At 68.6% G+C, this 19,284-nt stretch overlaps 1 protein-coding gene across 1 annotated transcript in view; it reads left to right on the top strand.

The window, feature by feature from the left end:
- BMP7 (bone morphogenetic protein 7) overlaps positions 1-17,631 on the top strand; it is a 39,939-nt gene extending 22,308 nt beyond the window's left edge. The window contains exons 3-7 of the mRNA XM_055138996.1: positions 5,762-5,910; positions 10,791-10,988; positions 14,551-14,627; positions 15,527-15,637; positions 17,130-17,631. Coding sequence (XP_054994971.1) covers positions 5,762-5,910; positions 10,791-10,988; positions 14,551-14,627; positions 15,527-15,637; positions 17,130-17,279 — 685 coding nt within the window. The 3' untranslated portion in view covers positions 17,280-17,631. The remainder of the gene's footprint in view (positions 1-5,761; positions 5,911-10,790; positions 10,989-14,550; positions 14,628-15,526; positions 15,638-17,129) is intronic.
- The last annotated feature ends 1,653 nt before the right edge of the window (positions 17,632-19,284 follow it).

Below are 19,284 nucleotides of genomic sequence, written 5' to 3'. Positions count from 1 at the left end.
TGGGCGGGGGGGGGGGGGCTCCCCATGGGCTGGAGTCTGGTCCGGCCGGCCCGGCTTCATCTGGCGCTTCCCCCCCCCCCCCCCGGCACCTCACCCGCGGCCTCTGCCCGCCGATGGGGGCCTGTTTTTCCAAACGCATTAACATCTGTGTTTCATATCAGGGCCTGTAATTGCTTTAGCCTTCTTGGCAGGCAACAAAGAGAATTAATATTTTTCAATTTGGTCATGAGCGGTCATCTGTCGCTGGGGAGGACAGCGGGAGTCGGGGCCGGGGGCTGGGGGAGGGGCAGGAGGGGGCATCGGGGGAGACTCGGGGCCCAGCCCCTCAGTGCCGCTGGCCAGAGCCTTCCCGCCTGCCCCCCGAGGAGTGGACGGGGGACGCTGGCGCCCGCCCCCTCGCCCCCCGCACCCAGACGCCGCACTGGCCCCCGCCCTCCGTCGTGCAGTTGCCCACATCCCCCGTGTGGCCACTTAGTGACGTCCCCACCCCTCCCCCACGCGCCCCTGGCCGTGGCCAAGGTCCGGGCCCACGGGCAGGACCCTCGCTGTGTGCACCCCTTCGGGCCCCTCCCGCCCTGCCCAGGCCACGCCGCGGACCTGAGGGAGCCTGTTTCCTCAGCGTGGCCGTGACCCTCTCCGCACCCCTCTGCCCACTCCGTGAGGGTCCACCTGCTCAGGGGGCCGAGCCTGCACCACGGGAGGCTACAGCTGGCCTCGCTGCCCTGTCCACACGGCGGGGCGGTGGTCTGGGCCTCCTTCAGCCCAAGCACCCCCGACCCCGGGCCCGCCACTGGCCTGCTGGGTCCCACGGGGCGTGTACCCGGAGCCCTCCTGGGGGCTCTGTGAAGTGGGCAGAGCAGAGCTGCCCCCGGCTGTCCCCGGCTGCTCTCCTGGCCATGGCTCTGGAAGCCCTGAGCACCCACCCCCCACACCGCACCCCCACTGCTCCCCCTCCCCGCCCCCCTGCCCTGTACACCCCCACCCCCCGCCCTCCTCCCCCTTCCCTCCCTCCTTTTTCCAGCCTGGCTGGTCCCTGAGCCTTAAACAGCCACAGGCGGTTCCTGAAAAAGAACACAGGTCTGCGGGGGCATCCGTGTTTGTGGCCCGGCTGTGCGGCACGCGTGGGACAGACGCTGCGTCCACCTCTCTCTGCTCCTGCTATTTTGATCCAGGGCTGCAGGAAACGGGGCGGCCGGGGAAAGTCTCGGAGCCCAAGTCCCCTCCCTGGCGCCTGGCCCGCCCACTCCCCATGCCAGACGGGCTGCCCGGCAGCGTGGGCCCGGGAGAACCTTCACAGGGGCTGCCGGCGGGCCTGGCCTCTCGGGGGGGACCCCGGCACCGCCCCTTCTTGCCGCAGGCTGAGCGAGAGTCCCGGCCGGGCCTCCCTGGCAGGTTCGGAATGACAGGACCCCCCCGGCTGGCCTCCTGGGAGCCCTGGGCCCCAAACCCGGGCACCTTTTTAGGGAAAGGGGGACCCAGTCACTGCAGGGAACCTGGAGCCGTCCAACACTCGGCTGACCAGTCCCCCTGGGTCAGTGCCGGGCTGCTGGGGGCCACAGGGGTCAGAGGCCTACGCAGGGTGGGGGTCTGCCCTTGGAGCGTCCTCCCGATGCCCCCTCCAGAGCTGCCGTGGCCTCTGCCCGTCTGCCCTCGTGGCTCAGCTGCTTGGGTGGACGTGGCCACGGGGCCAGCAGTGCCCAGGTCACAGGCCGGGGGCGGTGGCCTGAACTGGCGGCTGCTGGGGGCGGGGGAGCGGCCCGACCCCCCCGGGATGTGGAGGCAGATTCGAGTCTGGGGCCCCGAGTCTTGGCGGAAGCTTCTGTCCCTTGGGGGTGACGAGAGTGAGGCAGGGTCTGGCCCGGCCGTGGGGGGCCCCTTGAGGTGCAGGCCCATTCCTGCCCCGGGGCCCTCGCACCCGCTGCCCTTTGCTGGGGGCCGGGGCTGCAGGGGTCGGGGAGGGGCACCAGCTTCGCCCAGCGGGGAGACAGAGCAGAGACCCTAGACACCGGGGTGGGGGGGTTGCGGGCCGCAGACCAGGTGGGTGAGGCCCGGGGGCCCCCACAAGCAGCTGTCGGCACCTTCGCTTCTTCCTCTCCTCGTTATGGGGCACAACAGGGGATTTGAAACAGATTTTGGGCCACACGCCTGGCAGTGCTCAGGGCTGACTCCTGGCTCTGTGCTCGGGGTCACTCTGGTGAGCTCTGGGGACCGTGTGTCGGGCGGGGATGGACCCTGGCAGCCGAGTGCCGGGCAGACGCCCACTTAACTGTCCTGTCTCTCGGCCCTCACGTTACAGGATTTGGGCTTTTTCTTCCATTCTGGGGGGACGGACCACACCTGGTCCTCAGGCTACTCCTGCTGCAGTGCTCTGGGGCTCCCTGAGTGGTGCTCATTTGCAGTGCCGGGGCTCCAACCTGGGGTTCCTGTTCCCACGTGCAAAGGCCCTGGAGTCTGGGCTCGGGCCCCCAGGAACGTGGACATCGTGGCCAGAGCATACAGGCCTGGTCCGGTTTGGCTGGTTCTGGCCCGGGAGCACTGTCTCCCAGAGCCGAGCTCCCCCACTTCCTCGGGGGCCACCCGGCTCTGGGTGTGTTGCTCAGACTTTGGTGCTCAGAGCACTGCCTCCAGGCTCAGGGTCCCGGGGCCGGGTCCCCCTGTGACGGCCGAGACCCCGACTCTGGGCCTCCTGCAGCCCAGCTGCTCTGGGTCAGACCATCGCGTGTTCCTGGGTGGGGTGTGTGTTCCGGGCAGCGGCCCCCCAGCAGCCCAGAGGGACCCCCTCTGACGTTGAGGTGCATCCCGGCAGCCCTGGCCCGCGGCAGGTGCGCCCGTGCTCGCGGGGGGCTCCGCACCTCCCCCCACCCCAGGCCGGCACACCTGTGCAGCAGGCTCCGTCAGAGCCTTTGCGTGCCCGAGACCAGCGACAGGGAAGGGCACCACGTGGGCAGGTGGGCTCTGAGACTTCCTGCCCTGGGCTTGCGGGCGGCAGACAGAGGCCCAGGCTGGACTGGCCTGTCCCCACCCCCACCCTGGCCTGTCCCCTCCTGACGTGCCGGGGGAGGGGCAGACCCAGACGGGGGTCCCCGCGGGAGCTGCAGAGGCGGGGACCGATTTAGACGCCTGGAGTCTGGCCTGCCCGGGTCTAAAGAAAGCGCTTTGAAACGCAGCCTCCGCCGCCTGGCACCCGGCCCAGGGGTCGCTGCGGACAGGGGTGGGGGCGGGACAGACGGGGGGTGGGTAGCGGGGGCTGGACGCGACAGGACCGCAGAGTGCCTGGCAGGGGCAGGGCATCCCCTGTGCGTGGGTGGGTGGGCAGGCGGGGGGCCTGGCGGGGCCTGGGGGGCTGGGGGGCGGCCCTTTGATCTGCAGCCGCCCGGCCCTGGTGCAGGGCTGGGCCCCCGGAGCCCCTTCCCTGAGCCCCAGGCGCAGGTCAGCTGGGGGCGTGCGCCCCCACCAAAGCCCCCACCTGCCCCCTGTTCGCTCCACACCTGCGCTGCCCGGACCCAGGGGCCTGCAGTGGCCAGTGCCCACTGCTCCCGGCACCTCCCGGGTCTGCTCCCAACCCAGTGACCCCGCCCACCGCGGCCCTCCTGCCCGTGACCCTGGGTTCGGTCCCCCCGCAACACCCCGAGTCTGGCTCCCTTGTCCCTGTCCTGTGAGGGCCACGCCAGAGGCAGCTCACTGCCCCCCCCCCGTCAGCCGGGAGCCCCCCCCGACCCCAGTTTGTCCCCAGGTCCTTCCTGCTGGGTCGGGGCCCCTCCCGCAGGGCACAGCTTTGGGGGTGCCATCACCGGAGCAAACCGCCCCCGGCCCAGGACCCCCGTTCCCTGGGCTCGTGGCCACCTCCCCCGCCCGGGGGGCTCTGATGCCCCCACACATGGGGCCTGCCGCCCAGCCTGGGCCACTCAGCAGCTCCCGAAGCCTCCTGCACATCCCTGGCCTGCTGGGGGTGGCCGTGGGACGGACTCTTGGGTCCCGGGGACGAGACGCCAGCCCAGCCCTGCCACGGGTGACTGGGAATCCAGTTTCCCACGGCCACGCTCCACAGCGGCCGGGGCGGGTAGCTGCCGGATGCTGGCTGGGGGTCCCTCTCCGCCCTCCCTGCCGTGTCAGCCGGTCATGCGTGTCCCTGCAGGGCCCCGTCCCCGGCTGCGGTTAAACATTAGCCCCCGCCCCTCGGGCTGGGGTCACGGGTGCTTCAAGCTTCGCAGGGTCTGGGGGGAGTCTGGGTTTCGGAGGTTGGGGGGGGGAGCAGCAGCAGCTTCCGGGGGGCCAGGGGGACAGTCCCGTTGGGTCCCAGCTCCGGGCCTCTGGGCCCTGGGAGGGGACTCAGTGCCCACCCAGGGCCAGCCGGCCAGTGAGCAGGTGTGCAGGGCAGGGTGGAGACAGTCCCCAGACCCGAAGGACCCCGAGTGGCTGAGGGGGGACGCGGCCTTTCCTGGGCTGGAAGAGGGGCCCCAGCCCCGGGCCCCAGCAGTGCCACAGCCTCAGACCCCGCAACCCGCCAGCCTGCTTGGCTGAGGGTCCCCAGGGGGGCCAGAGAGCAGGAGGGTGTTGATGGCTCCCCAGGTCTGTCCATTGACGCACCCCTGCCCTGTCCTGTGGGCTGGCGCCTGGTCCGCCCGCCCGCCTGAGGCGCTCACTGGGCCCGGGGGTCTGTGTGTGGATCTGCAGGAGTGAGGACTGGAGGCTCGGAGCGTGCGTGTGTGTAGGTGTGTACATACGTGTATGTGTGTGTATGCATGTGTGCACATACGTGTATGCCTGTGCTTGTGTTCATGAATATATGCATGTGTGGGTGTATGCATTAGTGTGTGTTCATGTGTGTGCATGTATGGTACATGCGTACATGCATGTGTGTGTGCATGCTCGCGTGTGCACACGAGTTTCTCGGCTGCCCCTATCCCAGGTGCCCCCCTCAGGCCCAGCAGCCTCCACAGCACGGCTCTCCTGCCTCTGCCCCGTCTCCACGGTGCATGAGAAGAAATTCTCTGTGGGTGATTTCAGAACCCGGGACAGGAGTTTGCTTCCCACCAGTGGCGGGTCTCCAGCCTCCCGTCCCTGTGTCCAGCCTTCCGTCACCTGTGTCCAGCCTCCCGTCCCTGTGTCCAGCCTCCCGTCCCTGTGTCCAGCTTCCCGTCCCTGTGTCCAGCCTCTCGTCCCTGTGTCCAGCCTCCCGTCCCTGTGTTGGGTCCAGCCACGTCCCCGTGGGCTCATTCCACCCTCCTGCTGCTCCTCTCTCCCTCCCTCTCTTCTTTTGTCCTTCCTTCTTTCCTTCCCTCCCTCTCTCCCTCCCTCCTTCGCTTCCTTCCTTCTCCCCTTTTCCCGCCTGTCTTCCGTCCCCTCCGAAGTTGCTCAGGGTCAGTTTCCTCCCGTCACGGAGCCGAGGGAGCGAGGCTGCCGGCTGAGCGGAGGCTCCACAGAGCTGCCCCGGGGGGCGCTGGGCTGTGTCCTCTGGGTCCCACCTCCCGCCTGGGGGCCCTGGGCTCGTCGCATGTGACAGGCTGGACCCCACCCGCCATTTCTCCTTCTGTCCCTGGGGTGTGGGTGAGGAGCAGCACCCAGCAGGGGTGGATCACCCCGTAAAGGAGGGCGGACCCTGCCCACCCCCCAACATCTCATCTGCACCCCCCTCTCCACGCAGCTGCTCTGGGCCTTCAGGCTGGTGACCCTTCCGGGGACGGCACGGCTGCTCCCTGCCTGCCCACACCCCCCTGCTGTCGGGCTTGGGGCAGCAGCCAACGTCCCTCCTCTCTTGCAGGGACTCTGACCTGTTCCTGCTGGACAGCCGGACGCTGTGGGCCTCGGAGGAGGGCTGGCTGGTGTTCGACATCACGGCCACCAGCAACCACTGGGTGGTCAACCCCCGGCACAACCTGGGCCTGCAGCTGTCGGTGGAGACCCTGGACGGTAGGTGCCCGGGCCCGGGGACGCGCTCAGGGGCCACGGTGGGTCCCGCTCGCCCGGGCAGGGCCCCTGCCGGCCCCTTCTTGGGGGAGTGGATGTCACGCACTGTGCTGTGCCCACCCCCCTCTGCCCTCCTGGGTGTCCAGGGCAGTCAGAACCTCCCCAGATCTCTCGCTTTTCTCTTTGGACGGCTCCCAAGGCAGTGCTCGGGAGCCCAGGCCCCTTCTGGTGACTCTTGGCCCATGGGGGCGGCAGTTCAGCGCCAGGGCCTGAGGGTGCATCTTCGCTTCCGGCCGTGTGGGGTGACCCAGGGTGGCCCTCCCCACCCCACCCAGGGGCAGGGGCCTGCAGTGGTGCTCAGGGGCCGGGTGGTGCTCCCCCTGCCCGAGGGGTGCTCCCCTGCGCCCCTCAGTCAGTTTCAGCCCTCACTTGGCTCCTCCCGGCCCCGTGCTTGCGTCCTGCTCTCGGGCTGCCAAGGCCGCTGCTCCGCCGGCCCCCTCCCCTGGCCCCCTCACGCCTGCTTCGGGCCACGGTTCTGCCCCTTCGAGGCCTTGCGGGCAGGCCACCCTCGGTGCTCCTGGAACCCCGCAGGACGGCCCTGCGTGCGCGTGGGGCACCGAAGGGTCCCGGGGCCCTGCGCTGTCGCTGCAGGACTTCTCTGGGCCTTTGACCCGCTGGCCGCCTCCTTGTGTCGTCCAGGGGGCAGGTAGTGTTGCAGCCGCAGGTAACGGGGGTGTGGCCCCTCCTCACTGTGTGGGTAGAGGGGGGACAGGTCCGGGGGTCCCTGCAGTTCGGCCAGCACCCAGCCTTGACCCCTGACCTCGCCTGCCCTCCCCGTCCTCCCCTCAAGTCCGCGCCCCCCCCACCCCCGCCACCCTGTCATCCCACGAGGTAGTGCCGCCTCATGGCTGGAGCCGGGCTCTGTCCCTGCCCCCGCGGGACCTGCGTGACCTGGCTGAGTCACTTCACGTTCCTCATCTGGAAAATGGGCTTAATAATAGTTTCCAGCTCCCAGGGCGGTTCGAGGGCGGATGAGCTCATCCCAGTGACCAGTTGAACCGCCCCGCCCCGCCCCTGCAGCTGCGGTGCAGGAAGCCCTCGACGCCTCTGTCCCCGCGGGGGATGCACCCGCCACCCTCTGTGCTGAAGGCGGGGGAGGGGCGGCTGCCACCAGCTGTACCCGGGTGTGAACCCAGAGCGGGGCCCTGGGCCGGGCCGGTGCTGCCTCCCGTCCACCCCCGGCCCAGCCCCGGCCGCAGCCCCCTCTGCAGCTCCCTGGGCTGCCCGGCCCGACCCGGGGCCGGTGTCCGTGCCCCTGCGCCCGTCCTGTCCTGGGGGAGGCCACGCGGGCCCTGGACGGTCGGCCGTGCCGAGGCGCTCCTGCCTGGGTTGCCATTGGTGGGGCCGCGCCCCCAAATCCCGTCCACCTGGAGGGGAGGACACGGGCTCGGGGCAGGGGCACGTCCCGGACACGGGCTCCCTGGGGGCTGCCGGAAGCAGAGTCTGTCCACTCCCGGCCTCCCGCCGAGCGGGGCCCTCTAACGAGGCCCAGATGTCTCGAACCCTCCTGCTCACGGGGCCTCCAGATGTCCCCCCGGACCACCCAGGACGCCGTGGCTGGTGCTCCTCCCCCAGCTGGGGCCCACCTGCGTCCCATGGAAGCCCAGCAGGCCTCTCTGTGGGCCCCCAGCTGCCCAGGCCAGCAGCCCCCGCAGGCCCCCAAGGCCGGCATTTGCTGGTGTCTGGTGTGGGGGTGGACGGGCCGTGACCAGAGCGGAGACCCCACCGCAGGCTGGCCTGGCTCGGGCTCCGGCAGGGACCACCGGGGGTCCCCGCGGCCCCTGCATCTTGGGCGCGCGAGCAGCTCCTCACCCTTCACTTGCTTCCGGGGCGCGCGACACCCCCTGGCCTGGAGTGGGCACGAGGCTGAAGGTGGACGGACCGTCTGTGCAGGTGGTCAGTGCGGGGCCCAGCCAGCTCCTGGCAGAAGGGGACACCAGGGCCGGGACAGTGCCGCCTCGGGGCCGAGCCCCGGCCTTCGCTCGCAAACCTTCCCTGGCGTGTGGCCACCGGGCACTGGGCTTGAGGGTCACTGCGATCCCCCGGGCCGGGCCCCAGGACAGAGCGTGCTGACCCCGCCCTGCCCCCTTGCCAGGGAGGGAAGCGCCTGAGGGACAGGGCCCGGGCAGCGGGGAGCCCGGCTCTCGGGAGCGGCCGGGGGGCCCAGTCCTGGGCTTCTTCCTCTGTCCAGAACATTGAGATGGGGTTTGTGGCCCGGCTGGCCGGCAGACGCCCGTCCCCGGGCTGATCAGGGCAGTCCCCAACGCCCCACATGTTCCCGGTCCCACAGTCCTGGCCGCCCGCGCACACCCCCCGGCCTGGCATCGGGCAGGGAGTGAGCTGGACTCGGCCCGTCGGCTCCGTGCGGGAACCACCCCCGGGGCCCCGAGAGCCGCACCATGAATCAGGCTGACCTGGGGAGCTGGGTGGACGGGAAGGGCGTGGCCGTCAGCTGGTCACGCCGGCGCGGGACGGGCTGCAGGACCAGGGGCCCGGTTCTGTGGCCCTGTGGACCCGCCCATGGGTGAGGCCAGTGCTGCCACGGGGAGACCCCGGTCCTGTGCCCTCTGGCCACTTTGCTGTTTGCCCTGGGGATGTGCACGTGTGTCGGGGTGAGAAGGGCAGCGCTGGGGCAGGGTTCGGGGCCCTCGGGTCCAACGGGTCGTCACTGGCCTCCTCGTCCCTCTCCTCCGGGCCTCCCCGCTGCCCCACACTGGACGGGGTGCCCCTGGGCCTCCCCGCACCCAGCCGTCGGCCCCTCCCCCGCCCCGGGCCTGTCACTACCTGCCCCTGCCCCAGCTCCTCCCGGGCTGTGGGGCCCCCCGTGGCGGCTGCATGGAGGAGCCCCGGCACTCGAGGTCGGCACGCGAGGTCGGGAGCCGCCGCCCGGCACAGCTGGCCCCCGGCTGCCGCGCCTGCGGCTGCTTCACTTCCTGTTTGTCCAGAGCCCAGTGTGGGTGGCGGGGCGGCACGAGGCAGCACTGGCCCCCGGGCCGGCCACTGTCACGGGCCTCCTGTCACCCGGAGCTCGCCCTGCGTGAGACTGTGAGCCCTTCCTCCCCCAGCCCCCCTGCTCGGCACCAGCCCCCACGGCCCATGGGGTCCCGTCCTGCTCCCGCCCCCGATGGCCCACCAGGGTGTGAGGGGGACTGCAGCTGCTCTCCAGAGCCCTGGGTCGGGCCAGAAGCGAGGACCTGTCCACGCCTGCTCTCGGAGGCCGACGGCCTCTGCTCTGAGCCCCTCAGAGACGAGTAGCACCCCTGGAGCAGAGTGAACTGCCCCACTGTCTAGTCTCGGACTTCAGGACGGGTTTGATCCAGCAGCTCAGGACATCACAGGACCCGTCTGTGTCTCTGCCCTCCCGGGGTCTCCAGGCGGTGAATGTCCCCAGGGCCACGCCCGTCCCTCCTCCCTCAGCCCCGTCGGGGGAGAGAGGGCTGCTCCTGGACACCAGTGTGGCCAGCTCCTTTTCCAGAAGCTTCCGGGATGCCTCTCCTTTTGCTGGCTGAGTCGCCCAGCCTGAGCCCGGGGCTCTCAGGTGCTGGATCAGAACATCGAGGCGAGGGGTGGCTCGGGACGACCTGGCAGCTGGCGTGGGCAGCGGGTGCTGGTGCCTGGGAGAGGGGCCCCGGGACACACCGTCCGCTTCATCTCACGGGGGAGGGACTTGAAGGCCCCGATATTGCCGCACAGCTCTGCGCCCCCTCAGTGCGACCCCGTGTCTGGGTAGCGCGTCTGCGGGACAGGCACAGCTGCCTGCGAGGCTCTTTGCCTTGAGACCTTCCGGTTCCTGGCGGTTATGGGCTCACGGGGCTGTGGACGCTGACCTCGGGGAAACCCCGCTGAGGAATGCGGAAGCCTGCATCCCCCCCGCCCCCCCGATGCTCCTCTCTAGGCACCCCTGGGAGCCCGAGGTGGGCACATGGGGGCCGCAGAGGCCCCCAGGACTCCCCGGGAAGCTGCTCCAGATGTGGAGGTGCCCACGGCCCGACCCCTCCCGCCCTCAGTGTCCACTCCCGCCTTCCCGTGGCCAGGCCGGGGATCCTGGGGGCTTCGTCTCGAGGTGGACAGGCGTGGTGTCCGTGGCTTGCTCTGTCTTCAGAATTCTCGAGACTTCAGGAGAGCTTGTGGGTGGGCACCCCGTTCCGGGACCCCCAGGCGAGGCGGCCGAGGGGACGGGGCCTCCCCTGTGTCCCTGTCAGCTCAGGACAAGGTGCCGAGGACAAGACCGAGTCTCAGGCGGCCCCTCGGCCAGCTCTGCTCTGGTCCCCGACCGGCTCTCCGGGGCCGCTGTGTCCCCCCGCCCCCCCGCACTGTGGCTCTGCTGGCGGCTCTCCAGCCCCGGCTCCGAGGACACCCCCGTGCTTGGTCCTCCCGTGCCTCAGCCTCTTCCCCACACACTCGCTCCCCTGGCCGCGTCCTGGGGCTCTGGGCCGGGAGTCGGGGCCAGTGTCCCCCAGGAAGCAGAGTGGCCAGCTCCCCCGCCTCCAGCCCTCCTGGGCCGCCCCCCTCCTCAAGTCACCCTGTGGCACCCTGCCTCTCGAGGGCGCCTGTTCTCCGCTCCGGTGGCCCCGACAGGGAGCTGGTCACCTGACACGTGGGCGTCCAAGCCAGCCGCACCCCTGCTGGGTGCCCGTGTGTGTCTGTTGGTTCCCTCTGGTCCCCCGAAAGCAAGCCCCGGCCTCAAGGGAGTGCGGCCCAGACGCGTGGCCGGTGCATGAGTGAGCAGGGGACAGGCCTGCCCCCCGCACCCTTTGCCCTCCGCAGCCGTTACCCACTCCCCGCCCGCCCCGTGACGCCCGTGTCTCCCTGTCCCCGCCTAGGGCAGAGCGTCAACCCCAAGCTGGCGGGCCTCATCGGGCGGCACGGACCCCAGAACAAGCAGCCCTTCATGGTGGCCTTCTTCAAGGCCACCGAGGTCCACCTCCGCAGCGCCCGCTCCACGGGGCCCAAGCAGCGCAGCCAGAACCGCTCCAAGCCGCCCAAGAACCAGGAGGCCCTGCGGGTGGCCAACGTTGCAGGTAAGGGGCCCGGGCGTCCACAGCAGGCCGGGGCGGGGGGCTCCAGGCCCACTTCCGTGCCCCACGGATGGTTCTAGAAGGGAACAGCGGGGAGCACCGGCTCCAATTCGGTCCCCTCTTCACGGCTGGGATGCTCAGAGCCAGCCTGGGCTGCCCACGTCTGCTCACGTCTGTCCCCGCCAGGCCAGGCTCATGGTTCGCTCCCCAGCCCCCGCGGCTGGCCGGGCCGAGTCCCCGGCATCGCACACTGTCCCCGAGCCCCCGGGAGTGATCGCTGCCTACACAGCCGGGTGTGGCCCCCAAACAGAAATAACGGAAATAAGCGGGAGGTCTCGGGATTTTGACGCGTAGGATTTGGACGGGTCAGAACGTTCTGTGCGTGGGAAAGGAGCACTGGCAGTTCTGTGCGTGGGAAAGGAGCACTTGGAGTTCTGTGCGTGGGAAAGGAGCACTGGCAGTTCTGTGCGTGGGAAAGGAGCACTTGGAGTTCTGTGCGTGGGAAAGGAGCACTTGGAGTTCTGTGCGTGGGAAAGGAGCACGTGCAGTTCTGTGCGTGGGAAAGGAGCACTTGGAGTTCTGTGCGTGGGAAAGGAGCACTTGGAGTTCTGTGCGTGGGAAAGGAGCACGTGCAGTTCTGTGCGTGGGAAAGGAGCACGTGCAGGCTGGCGAGACACGTCACTGACGCACGCCAGAGGAGATGGAAAGCAAAGGGGCGGCCTGTCGTGGCCAGTGGCTGCTGCCCCTGCCCCAGGGTGCACCGAGGTGGCCGGCAGGAGCGTCCTGTCGTGCATATGGGCGGGGAGCGGCCGTGCGGACCTTTCCCCACGTCCTCCCGTCCTGAGAGGGTCACATGACACTCGCGCCAACCAGGGTCTCCTGGGGCAGCCCCCTGCAGGGGTGGGACGGGGGGGGTGCTGGGGTCTGGGGGCTGCAGGCCCAGTGCCCCCCAGCAGCCTCTGCGCAGCCTTCGGAAGGGTCCTCCCTGGGCAACCCCCCACTGCCGTGCTCCTGGGTGGGGCCCCGGGAGCCCCCGGCCCCTTCAGCCGCGTTTCCTCGAGCGTCAGAGCAGAGCCAGCGGGAACAGGAGCTTCTGCGCCCGTCCGAGCCCCAAGTTTTGTCCTGTCCAGGCCGCTCCCACCCCCCCTCCCCTCTACCCCACCCCGAGGGTCCCTGCAGGCTGCCTGCACTTGCGCGGAGCCGTGAGGAGCTGGTGGGCGCCTCCGTCTCCTCTTGGAGCCCCCCACTGCCCTGACCCCCGCCCCCACTTCCTGCTGCCCTCCCTCCCCTTCCCCTGCCTGGCCTTGGGGCCCTGTGAACGCCTGTCTCACGCATGGAAGGTTCTAGAGCCTGGGGTCCTCGGCCCCTCCTGCCCCCCCATGCTGTCCCTGGCGCCACTCAAACTGGGGGTGCAGGAGGGGCCCAGCCGCTCCTTCCTGCCGCCCCGCCCCCCAGCGCCCGCCCCCAAACCTCCTGCTCGTCCGTCTGTGTGTCCGTCCATCTGTGTGTCCGTCCGTCCGTCCATCCACCTGCCCCGTTGTGCAGGGCCTTCCCAGGCGCAGGCAGGGAGGGGGGGAGTAAAACTCCCTCCACACGGCTGTTCTGGCCCCCCCTCGCCCCTCCTGCTCTCCGCCCGCCCCGGCCCACCCCACCCTGCTGCTCTCAGTGGGTTCCCCGCGTGGCTGCAGGACAGCAGGACATCGGGCATCTGTCCAGGGCGCCTGACCTGCAGCGTGTGGGCCTGAGCTGGCTGGGGCTCAGCCCCCCTCACGCCCACCCGGGCCAGTGACACTGAGGATCACGGCCCAGAGGCAGGATTCCGGGGACGGGGAGGCGGAAAGCGGAGGGGTCAGTCAGCGGGGGCAGCCAGCAAGCACCCTGCCCTGCCCCCACCCAGTCTAACTCCCCCGGGAGGGGGTGTGCGTGATCCTGGATCTGAACACCCAGGCTTCCCTGGCGGTGTAGACACTCTGCAAGCCAGGGGCGCCATGGAGCAGGAGCGGCACTTCCTGCTGGTTCCGGACATGGGGTCCCTCTCGGGTGGGCAGGGGTAGGGGGCGGCAGGGCTGCGTCCCTGTCCCTGTGGGCCCCGGCCAGTGACAGCTGAGCTGCCTGCGGCCATCAGCGCGTTCCTGTCCCTGGCAGGGGAGCCGGCGTCTTCCCAGGCCCCCTAAGCAGTGAGGTCACCTTCAAGAAGCTTCCACCTGCACCCTACTGGCTGCATTGGGTCCTAGCAGCCTAACTGGACCCACCCTCGCAGGAGGAGCTGCGTGTCCAGCTGTGGGCCACACGCCGACCAGGCCGGGGGTGCGACTTCCTGCAGGGATCCAAAGCCCACCTGGGTGGTCGCCCAGCTACCCACTGGGTGTCCCCAAAGCAGGCCAAGTGGGCAGTTGCCCCGTGCCAGTCCCTCCTGCCCACACCCACTGCCCACACCCACGGCTTTCTGGGGCACCGGGGCCAAGGGGCCCTGACAGGACAGGAGCCAAGGCACAGACCTGTTCTTTACTTGTGTGTTTAGTAATGTGGATGTGGATCAGGGACCCCAGGTTCTGGGAATCCAACCGCAGCCTCACGAGGCATTTCTGAAGAGGCGAGATTTGGCAGTCGAGACGCAACTGTGCAGGTGGAAGCAGACAGCAAGGCCAAGGGGAGGAGCGTGGCAGGAAGCGGAGGCAGCAAGGGCCCTGGGGCAGGTGGGGGCACCTGCTCATGCAGCAGAAAGAAAATTGGTAATAGTGGGACTCAGGCTGATGGTTCAAGGGCAGGGGTGAGATGTGGAAAAGGTTTGGTGGCAGTGAGAGAAGTGAAAGGACCGACGCTCTAGCTGTGAGGTGAAGGGTGGGTGATGCAGGGGCAGCAAAGAGGAGGAAGAGGGAGAAAATGAGGATGAGGATGAGGTTTCTCCATGTTTACAAGGACTCTGTTTCCAACCCACACGTCTGCAAACCTCGTGCTCTGGGAAACCCCGGGGCCTAATTTGTCTCTTCAAAGAAACCTCAGCCGAGTGTTTTTCTGGAGGGCAGCGGATTGGCCTTTCTGCCTCCTTGCTCCCAGCGCTCTATGTGTGTGTGTTTGTGCATGTGTGTGTGTGTGCGTGTGTGTGCGTGTGTGTGCATATGTATATGGTTTTGTGTGTATGGTTGTGTGCGCGTGTTTGGAGGCATGTGTGTATGGGTGTGTGTGTGTGTGTATGGGTGGGGGGGGGCAGGGGACGCAGGGAGGGAGGAGGTAGAAGTGTCCCCTGCCTCTCTGTGCCCCTCTGTCCGCAGAGTCCGAGGGGGGGGTGCGGCACCATGGGCTGGACCGTCCTGCCTCTATGATGAGACTGGACGGGACTTCCCATGTGGAGTCCAGGCCAGTGTTGGCATCCAGACATGTGGGCATGAAGGAAACGCATGTGGCCAGGAGGCGGGGGCGGGGGGGGGGGGCAGCTGTGGGGAAAGGAGGGCGTCTCCCGCCCCAGGGGGCCCCCAGCTTCCTGCGTTCCTCCCGCTGAGATCCCTGTGCTGTCTCCCCCCTCCACCCCGTCCCCTTCTGTGCGTCCACGTCTCCGCCGAGGCAGAAAACAGCAGCAGTGACCAGCGGCAGGCCTGCAAGAAGCACGAGCTCTACGTCAGCTTCCGCGACCTAGGCTGGCAGGTAAGGGGGGCGCGGCTGGCCCTGGACCCCGGGCTGGGAGGACAGAGCAGCCTAGAGCCCTCTGCCTCATCGGGCGTAGGGTAGGATGTGGCCCCCAGACACTGAAGGGCTCAGCGCTGAACCCCCGTCCCGCCCTCCGCAGGCTAACACCCTCCTCGTCCTGCTGTGCGGGGAATCCCGCCTGGAAAGCTGGTCCCGCCCCCTGCCTGCCCTTGATTGGCCCAGCGTAGGTCAGGTGCTGGTTCCTCTACCAATCAAGGTGCCAGGGCGGGGTCATGTGACAGGAACATGGCTGCCCTCTCTGGAGCCATATTGAGTGGAGTGGCACGCGGGGTGGGATGGCACCCCGCAGGGCCGTGAGGTTCCGATCACCGGCTCCAGGCGCACCTGGGCCTCCTCTGGGCGTGGGGCCACGGCAGCGAGACTCCGAGCGATGACCGGGTCAGGCCACTAGCACCTGGGAACAGCCTGTCTCCCTCCTGGGCGTCGGTCCGTGGAGCCCCGCGGTGTTAATGCCCTTGTGCCAAGGCCTGTGGGGCAAAGCCCCTACCCCCAGGGGCAGCTGCGGGGGCAGCTTTAGTGCCACCCGCCCAGCAGCCCAAGGTCTGGGCCACCCACGGCCACCTGCTCTCACCTGGGTCTCTCCAGGCCGTTGTGTTTAGGTGGCCACTGAGTCGGCTGAGCTCTGCCCCCCCCCCACTCCCGCCGTGTGGCCACAAGCCAAGCCATGCTGGACGCCCCCAGCCGTGCTCACGTTGCTTCCTGCTGGTCACCGGGTGCTACTTCTGCAGCCTTGGGCTGTGGCCCCTGGGCTGCAGTGGGGGCGTCTGGGCCTGGGTCTGCAGCCTGGAGGCCGCGTGGCCCCGGGCTGCCCCTCACGCGCCCGCCCTCCCTGCCAGGACTGGATCATCGCACCCGAGGGCTATGCCGCCTACTACTGCGAGGGGGAGTGCGCCTTCCCGCTCAACTCCTACATGAACGCCACCAACCACGCCATCGTGCAGACGCTGGTGAGTGCTGTGGGGGCCGGGAGACCTCTGCTCCCCCCCACCCTACCCACCCTACCCTGCGTGGCTCCCTGGCCCTGGAGACCTCTGCTCCCCCCCCACCCCCACCCCGCGTGGCTCCCGCTCCCGGCCGGTGCAGACCTTCCTCCCTTAAAACACCTTTCGGACATGTTGCGACTGTGCCGGCCTACGGCGAAGGCTCACCCCTGCTCGTGTTCTGTTACTTTCTCTCACGTTGGGAGAAGCAGAAACCCTCTGGTTTGGTTTGGTTTGGGCTGGGGAGTCACACCTGGCGGTGCTCAGGAATCGCCCCCACGGGCTCTGAGCACTGTATGAGATGCCAGGAATCTAACCCCCACCCAGTTAGCCTCGGGTAGAGCGAGCGTCCCCCCCCAACCCCTCTCTCTGCAACCCCGAAATCAGGACTGCTTCAGGGGCCAGTGTGAGAGCTGGTGGTGGTCACGTCCCTCCCCGTGGGCAGCCCCCCTTCCCCGCTTCCCAGGGTCCCCGGCTTCCCGGGTGGGTGTCAGCCCCGCCTGTGCCAAGTGGCGTCTCACTGCGCAGACGCGGCCCCGGGAACGGGCACATCACGGGGGTCCCGGCCAGATGTGGTGTCCACCCTTCGCCTCACTGTCCAGGGAAGGAAGCGGTCGAGTAAACAGAACATCGCGGGAGCTTCAGAGAGGGGCAGTGTCGGGACGGAGCAAAGAAGGGGCTGGGGCCAGGGGCCTTCTCCACCCCTGCAGTGTGGCTGTGAGACACAGGCTGACCACAGCGCCCAGCGCCAGGGACCGTGGGCCATGTCTGATCTGCCGCCAGCTGTCATCGGGGCTCAGGCCTTCATTCTTTTTTTTTTTTTTCTTTTTGGGTCACACCCGGCGGATGCACAGGGGTTACTCCTGGCTCTGCACTCAGGAATTACTCCTGGCGGTGCTCAGGGGACCCTATGGGATGCTGGGATTCGAACCCGGGTTGGCTACGTGCAAGGCAAACGCCCTCCCCGCTGTGCTATGGCTCCAGCCCCGGCACCAGAGCTTTCTAAGTGGCGTTGGTGACATGTTTTTCTTGGACAGGGCAGGGCAGCGAGGCCAGCACCCTTTTCCTGGGAGAGGAGATGCTTCTGAGTTCAGACTCAGAAACTGTTGCAGTGCCCAGACTGTCACAGTGGTCGTATGCAAATGAGGGGGTGGGGCCGGGTGCTAATAAAACTTTATTCCAGAGCGCAGGCTTGGGGCCGGATTCGGCCTCCGGAGGACCCCTGGGGATGTTCCCCCAGAGACAGTGTCAGGTGCTTTGGGAGGTTTTCACAACAAGGGGGCCTGGGCAGTATTGGTGGCTTCTTTGGGGTAAAACCACAGTGCCCAGGGTCCCCCCAGGCTGTGGACACCTCCCGGCAGGTGTCTGAGCGGTCATGTGGGCCAAGACGTGGGCTGGGCTGGGGCCCCAGACGCAGGGCGGAAGCGTCCCCCCGCTCACGCCCGCCGCCCTGTCCCAGGTGCATTTCATCAACCCGGAGACGGTGCCCAAGCCCTGCTGTGCGCCGACGCAGCTCAACGCCATCTCGGTCCTGTACTTCGACGACAGCTCCAACGTCATCCTGAAGAAGTACCGCAACATGGTGGTGCGGGCGTGCGGCTGCCACTAGCACCTCCCGGCCCCGCGTTCCCCGCACAAGACTGTCCGCACCCCTGCCCAGCCTGCAGGTGAGGGGCGTGAGGAACGGGGGGCGCCAAGGGCCTTCCGTCGTGGCCCCTCGGAGAAGACCCCACGGACCACCACAGACAGAACCCAGCGGGAGCAAGCAGGCGGAGAGCCGGGCTCAGCCACGGGTGCCCACCAGGCTCCGGCTCGTCCCCGCCCCCGCCAGGCCGCCACCCCCGGGCGGAAGCGGGCACGGAGCGGGCACGGCCAGGGGTGGGCACGGTCTGTGCGGAGGACCCCGACATGGGAATTCCTGTAATAAATGTCACAATAAAACGGATGAATGAACACGGTTAGGATGTGACGGATCTCTTCTCCTAAACAGTTTATCCCCGTGGCTTGGTTTACTCTGGCTTCATAAACAGAAGCTGTGGCCGGCGGGGGGAGGGACGCCCCCCTCCATCCCTCCTCCCACTCCTGTTTCTTTCTGAGGCTTTCGGAGCCCCATTGTTTACAGAGCTGCCCCGTCCTGCTTTGGCCTGGATGGGGAGGGAGGAGGGGAGAGGGGTGGAGGGAGAAGGGGAGGGGGTGGAGGGAGAAAAGGGGTGCAGGAAGGAGGGAAGAGGGGCGGAAGGAGGAGGGAAGAGGAGTAGAGGGAGAAGAGAAGGGGAGAGGGCTGAGGGAGGGGAGGGGGGAGGAGGGAGAGGGCTGAGGGAGGGGAGGGGGGAGGAGGGAGGAGGGAGGAGGGAGAGTTTGTTCCTGCCTGTTGTGAGGAGCCAGACCCTGTAGTGTCCAGTACCCACAGTGCCCAGTGTGTGGCCCTGGGCACCAGCCCCCAACTCTGGCCGTGGTGGCCCAGCCCCCGGGGCTTCGAGAAGAGCCTCACACTGCGGCAAGGCCCTGCTGGACCCCCAGGGCCCTGTGTGGGGCGCAGCCTGTGGTGCTCGGCAGACACCCCAGCTCCGTGAAGTCCAGGAAGGACCCTGGGGTGGGGGCGGGGACGGGGCTGCCGGATGCTGGCACTCAAGCAGCTGCACCTAGAAGCTTCTGAGGTGACAGATTCACCAGAGCCCCGACGGGGGGCCGGGCCTGAGTCTCCCCACGGCCGGGGCCTCCAGCTGCAGCCCTGGCTGTGCCCGGCCCGTGTCCGGCCCTGGCGGGTGAGGCCCCGCTTTCTCCTTCCTTTTCGCCAGCCCGGGCTGCTGCCCCCCGCCCGGAAGGGTGCTGTCTCCCGAGTTGCTCTGCCTCGGCAGGTCTGTGCCAGGCCCCGCACCAAGTTTCTCCTGCCCCAGCTGGCCCCCAGGGGCCCCTGTCTGGTCCACCTGTCCGGGGCACGGTCCCTGCACCCCTGCCCCCGGCGGCAGCCTCCCGGGACCTGCTTCCTGACATCTACCACTGCGGCGGGCCCGGCCGTGCACGGAGCGGCCGGCGGACGAGAGGCCCGGCCTGGCCGCCCGGAGGACGCCGGGCTGTGCTTCCCGGCCTGCGTCCGTCTGTGCTGTTCCTGTCCTGGGCCTCGGGGCGCACTGGGCGGCCAAGCCCTGCGTGCCTTGGCCCCGCACCCCCGCTGTTTGTCATCCCGCCCTGGGGAGGCCGCACAGCTGTGGGGGGGTGGACGCGGCGTCCATGAGAATCCGGCGTCCCCGCCCCGCAGACCCTTGACTGAGTTAGAGCGCGGCTGTGTCAGCAGCTGCTCCGGACAGGCAGGGGGTAAATTAGCTGTGTTTACTGCGAGCATAGTTGAAAGATTCAGTCATCCCAATAAAAGAGGCCCCAGAAAGGAGCACAGCCCCGGGCGGGGGGGCACCTCTGCTTTCAAGCCACGCTGGCCCGCGGCCGGCATTGACCGATGCGGAGAATTCGGGGTGCAGAGAGCTGCCGTGGGTCCCCAGTTTGAGCCCTGGGTGGGCCACGGCAACTGGCACCCCCTCTACACATACACATTCCCACACACACCCACTCAAATACACACACAGACACACACATGTACTCTCACATACACATGCACG

The sequence above is a fragment of the Sorex araneus genome, chromosome 5 (assembly GCF_027595985.1).
Source record: "Sorex araneus isolate mSorAra2 chromosome 5, mSorAra2.pri, whole genome shotgun sequence".
Taxonomy (NCBI): domain Eukaryota; kingdom Metazoa; phylum Chordata; class Mammalia; order Eulipotyphla; family Soricidae; genus Sorex; species Sorex araneus.
Note: the sequence above shows the minus strand (reverse complement) of the source record. Positions and strands in the feature narration are given on the sequence as shown.